Here is a 5,376-nt window from a genome sequence, read left to right as displayed (position 1 = left end):
CCTTGCTCACTCTTCCCCCCAATGTCCCCATGGTTTGCTGCCCTCTCACTTCCTTCAGGCCCTGCTCAGGGACTGCCCTGATCACCTCTTCACTCTCTAGTCTCTCTCCCTATTTCTCTTTGTGGACTTATGACTACCTGATGTTCTGTTATATATTCACGTGGTATATGTGTGAATTATTTGTCTCCTTCCATGGGAACCACGAGGGCTGGCAGTTTCGTTTGCAGCTCTCTCCAGCATCTAATATTTATCAAGTGAGTTAATGAATGAGTTTGCCAGGCCAGGCATGTACCCATCTGTAGGGTCAGCCCACCCTAAGGATAAGAGATGTCTGAAAGGATGATGTGATTCCTCAAAGAAAACAGGTGGCCATCTCCGGACCAAGGGGGACTGGTTGCCAGACTATCCAAAACATTGTCACGCTTTCCAGTTCAGATCACTGTCTACAGCAAAGTCCCAGGAGTGGGATTCCAAAGGATACGAATGTTTTGAGTTTCCTGGTATGTACTTCAACCCCCTATAAAAATCCTCCTCATAGTAGACAAAATAGTCTTAAATGCAGATCATATCATGCCCCCCCCCAACTTAAACCCGATAGCTCCCCACTGTACTTGGAATAAAAGAAGAGCTCTGCCCTGGCACCCCAGGCCCCAAATGCTCCATTATCAGCCTTACTATCTGACCTCTCAGGCTGCAGCCCACTGGCTTTCTCTTCTGCCCTGGAATCCACACATTCCACCTCAGGACCCTCGTGTTTATCTCTCCCCTCTCTACCTGGAAGGCCTGGATCACAGATCTGGCCTGACAGCCGCCTCTTTCTCCTCAGAGCTCAGCTCAAATGTCCCCCCATGAGACCACCCAAACAGCACCCCTCTCCTTCACCTGCACCTGGGCCTTTCCAGCAAACCTGGTGTGTTTTCTTTACAGTGTCAACACCCTTGTATTTGTTACCTCATTTATTCTGTCTTCATCACTAGAATGTAAGTTCCATGATGCCTTTTTCTTGCTGTCCACTGCTGTATTCCCCAAACTCAAAGCTGGTACCTGGCACATCAAAGGCCTTTAATAAAGTTTTTTGGAAAAAAATAACAAAATGCTCTTCAGGAGGACTGTAGCAATTAACACCCCTATCAGCAGTAAGAATGCTCATTTCACCTCATCTCTCATTGAAGTGGTTTTCTTAGAATACAGCTCAAGAGATGTAATTTTGGGGAGAAGCAATGGGGCCGTTTAACAACTACCACTCCCATCTGAACAGAGATCAGGCACACTCTGGTACAGCCAGGTATGTTACAACAAGGCCCCACCAGTAAGATTTTACTTTCCCATCTAGTTTAAGTACAGCCCAAATCTTTATCCCCACTATGTAAGTGAAGAAAGACTCGTTTTTATTGCAACTGGACTCAAGGGAACTTTCTAAACATGTTACACCTAGTAAAAATTAGTGAATAATCAGCTCAAGTATTTGGGATATGGATGGGCATCATTTCTGTGCACTCCCATCCCAAATTATTTTGACTTACAGAACCCTCGCTAATCTTTCATTATTAACATTAAAATGCATATATTTTGTACATTTTGTTTTAAAGCACTTCAGGTTAAAAAAAAGTCTTGCAAAAATAATTGATCTACATAAAAAGTATTTAATATGGAGAATACCAAAGCACCTTTCATCAGGTAAAATCCCTGTGACATATATCAGATAATACTAATCAAATCTCCCTTTACCTGAAAAGAATTTCTGTTTGAATACAAAGTAATAAACTTCTTGTTCCCATCTTTTTTCAGACAAATCTTCAGCATCACTGAATTTGGGGGTCACAATTAATCCAGCAAAGAAATGATTGTGTTCTTCAAAAGAAAATAGCCAATACAAAGTTTTCTAGTTTAAAAACGGCACCATTGGAGGAAAGGGATATGTCTTTTAAGTGCAAAGTCCCTAAACAAGTGATTTACCAAAATTCATGCTAACTAAACTTTGAGTGGTTGCTTTCTATAACCTTCCTGTGATCCGGGGTAGAAAACAGAATAAAGTTAAAAAACAAAGCAAAACAGTAACTTTTAAGAATCAACACACAGACACACACACACACACCCCTGGCAGAGTGTGTTCTTCTTTGTTTTCTGCCAATTGTATCACCAGTCAGCGACCTCTACCACAAAGGGCGTTTTCACATCTATCTTGCCACTGTTGATGATGGAGCAGTTGGTGAGTGGACGGTCATGCCCATCAGTTGCCTGCAGTTCTATGGAGTGGACCACTGTCTGGTGAGAGAAAAGTAGACCCATGGATCACTTCTGACCAGCAACTGTGGTGATCAAGAGGTAAAATCAATGTGAAGTCTGAAAGCCCTAGTGGGAAATAAGTTGTTTTTGCTTTTTCTATAATTACAAAAACCATGCAAGATAACTATGGAAAATTTAGTCAGGAAATCTATATATAACAGAATAAAATTTACCCACTAGCTTGCTAATCAGAGAGCATATTTGTGTATTTCCTCTCTTCTTTTTATTAGCATTTTATATTCTAAAAAAATTATATATTTTTGCAAACATCTAGCGCTAGTAAAAAGTATTTCTATTCACTTGTTACAACCCAACTTAAGAGTTAACATGGAGTTTGAGACAATTTCAGCTCCACTCTATAAGAGGTCTAGGCATAAGAAAATGAGCCAGAAAGCAGATTTAGTAGTGGAGTTCTGGGTTTGTCCATTTTAAAGCTGACCCCAGCCAGTAATCTACAGATTGAGTCTGATACTAATGTAACCCCAACCCCACAGTCGTGGAAAAGGCCCCTTTCTCTACTCCGGAAGGCTTCACAAGCTCATGGACTAATTTGTGTCACATACTGGGCCAGGACTAGGCAAGTGGACTTCTGATGAGTTTCCCAAACAGCGTTGAGACAAAAATAGCAACAAAGTCTCTGAGCGCTTTGGACATGGTGTCAGCTAATCCAGTCTCTGGCTGACTTAGGTTAATTTAAGATAAAAGACCAGCATTCTTCTAATAATATCAATAATATATATTTCTAAATAGATTGTGTGTGGGGGTTCATATGTGCACATGTGTACCTAAAGCAGCAGCTACACATCCAAATTACCTGTGGCGCTTTAAAAACTGCTTATTTAACGGTTAAAATGGAAATTTCTATGTTGTGTATATTTTACCACAATTTTTTAACACGCTTATTCGCGGGCCCACCTCTGGAGGCTCAGGGGCTTTAAAAATAAACCACATGGGGCTGAGGGGTTTTAAAAATATTTTATTTCCAACTGTGGTAAGAAACACATAACATAAAATTTGCCATTTTATCCATTTCTAAGTGTACAGTTCATTAGTTTAAGCATATTCACACTATTGTGCAACTAACTCCAGAACTTTTTCATCTTATAAAACTGAAGATCTATAGAGATACCCACTGAAACTAGCTCCCCATTTCCTCATCCCCCCAGCCCCTGGCAACCACCATTCTGCTTTATGTTCCCATGTATTTGACTACTTTAGACACCTCATTTGAATGGAATCATACAGCCTTTTTGTGACTGGCTTATTTTCTTTAACATTACAAAGGTTTATTCATGTTGTAGCATGTGACAGGATCTCCTTCCTTTTTAAGGCTGAATAATATTTCATTGTATGTACATATGGGATTTTATTTGGTTGCTTTAAAAAGTTTCCACTTATTTCAAGTGTGAGATGAATTAAGTACTCAACTTCTCCCTGTCAAGTCCCCAGCTTCTGCCCCAATGCTCCTAACAATTAAAAATACCACACCATATATAATTTATTCACCTTTGAAGAGGCCAGTCAGCATATAATTATGGCTCTCTAACAAGCACATTTGGAGATTAAATCACTAAGAGTACTCTCAATATTTTTGAATGAGAAAAAATAATACATCAAGTTACCATTCCATCAATGACTTTTCCAAATACCACATGTTTGCCATCCAACCAGGTGGGCTTGGTCAAGGTGATAAAGAACTGAGAGCCGTTGGTGTCAGGCCCAGCATTGGCCATGCTGACCCACCCAATGCCATAATGCTTCAGTTTGAAGTTCTCATCGGGAAATGTCTCACCATAAATGCTTATACCTGAGTGAGACAAAACAAAAAGACGGAGAGACAACAGATGTTCTGTGAAAGTAAATTCTTCAAAGGGGAATATAAGGTTTGAGTAGATTGGTTAATAGAACCCTGTAGGAGGTGGGGATGGGGAAAAGATGGTCCAATATAAGGAGAAATAAAGCAGAGGATAAAATTAACGGGGACTTCCCTGGAGATCCAGTAGTTGAGATCCCATGCTTCCACTGCAGGGAGCATGTGTTAGATCCCTGGCTGGGGAACTAGGATCCTGCATGCCGCGCAGTGCAGCCAAAAAAATTTTTTTTTAAAATTAACTCCTTAAGGAAACAGGGCATCAGGGACCAAAACAAATAAACAAAAGCCTTAAGTATGACACAAGATGGGAGGATGCCCTCTGGCCTCAAACCAAGACCCAAACCCTGAGCAAGCAAGGCAGTGATTTCACTCTGAAACGAGAAGGAACTGAAGAGCAGGATCACACTGTGAAGCCCAATGGAAAGGTGGATAAGCCAACCTAATGGCTCCACCTCTGTCCTGAGGTTCAGGTCACTTGCCCTGGATCACTCCTACCTCTGCAGCCAACCAGAGTACAATACACACTTAATATACACCCTTAGTAAATTCTCACAACAATCCTATAGAATAGGTTTTCTCATTCCCATTTTGAATGGGAAACAGAGGTTATCAAACTTGAAAACAGCAGAGTAGAACTTGAACTTCTGGCTCTAACTCTGGTTCCCTAAGCACGAAGAGCCTCAGCACTGAGAACAACAGTGCAAGCCTGGAAGTCATTAGGCTTGATGACTTCAGGGCTCATCAGGATACAGAGGATCACAGCAACTGGCAGCACCCAGGGAGCCAACCTTGAACGGAAGAACCAAAGGCAGGCATGGGGGCTGGAGATCAAGCACAGCAGCAGGGAGAGCAGAACGCATTTTTCCTATAAAACAACAGTACAGACCATGAAAAGTATCTGCTCCATCCTCTAACACCCTGAGTGACTGTCACACCCACCTCCTCCACTGCAGGGCTCCTTATCCATTGGTGGCCAACCTTAAAGTCCTGGCTCAGTTAGCTCTTGTGTTATCTCCTTCTTACTATGCAGTACTTGTGAAGGACCAGGCAAAAATTCACTTCCCTAAGACTTGGGTCTCACATAGGCGTTTTTCTTCATTTATATACAACCAAAACTTCTTCATAGCTAATGGAGTTAACTTTTAAAACACAATATCTAGGGGCTTCCCTGGTGGCGCAGTGCTTGAGAGTCCGCCTGCCGATGCAGGAGACGCGGG

General features: G+C 41.7%; 1 protein-coding gene across 1 annotated transcript in view; it reads right to left on the bottom strand.

Moving 5' to 3' along the window:
• Positions 1-1,510: 1,510 nt before the first annotated feature.
• The window catches only part of PPIC (peptidylprolyl isomerase C), a 12,846-nt gene continuing 8,980 nt past the window's right edge, over positions 1,511-5,376 (bottom strand). Inside the window, exons 4-5 of the mRNA XM_007455253.1 lie at positions 3,909-4,093; positions 1,511-2,265 (exon numbers count right to left, since the gene is read on the bottom strand). Of these exons, the coding sequence (XP_007455315.1) occupies positions 2,137-2,265; positions 3,909-4,093 (314 nt within the window). The 3' untranslated portion in view covers positions 1,511-2,136. The remainder of the gene's footprint in view (positions 2,266-3,908; positions 4,094-5,376) is intronic.

This window comes from Lipotes vexillifer, unplaced genomic scaffold (genome assembly GCF_000442215.2).
Source record: "Lipotes vexillifer unplaced genomic scaffold, Lipotes_vexillifer_v1.1 scaffold1007, whole genome shotgun sequence".
Taxonomy (NCBI): Eukaryota; Metazoa; Chordata; class Mammalia; order Artiodactyla; family Lipotidae; genus Lipotes; species Lipotes vexillifer.
The sequence above is the reverse complement of the archived record's forward strand: the minus strand, read 5'-3'. Positions and strand labels throughout refer to the sequence as shown.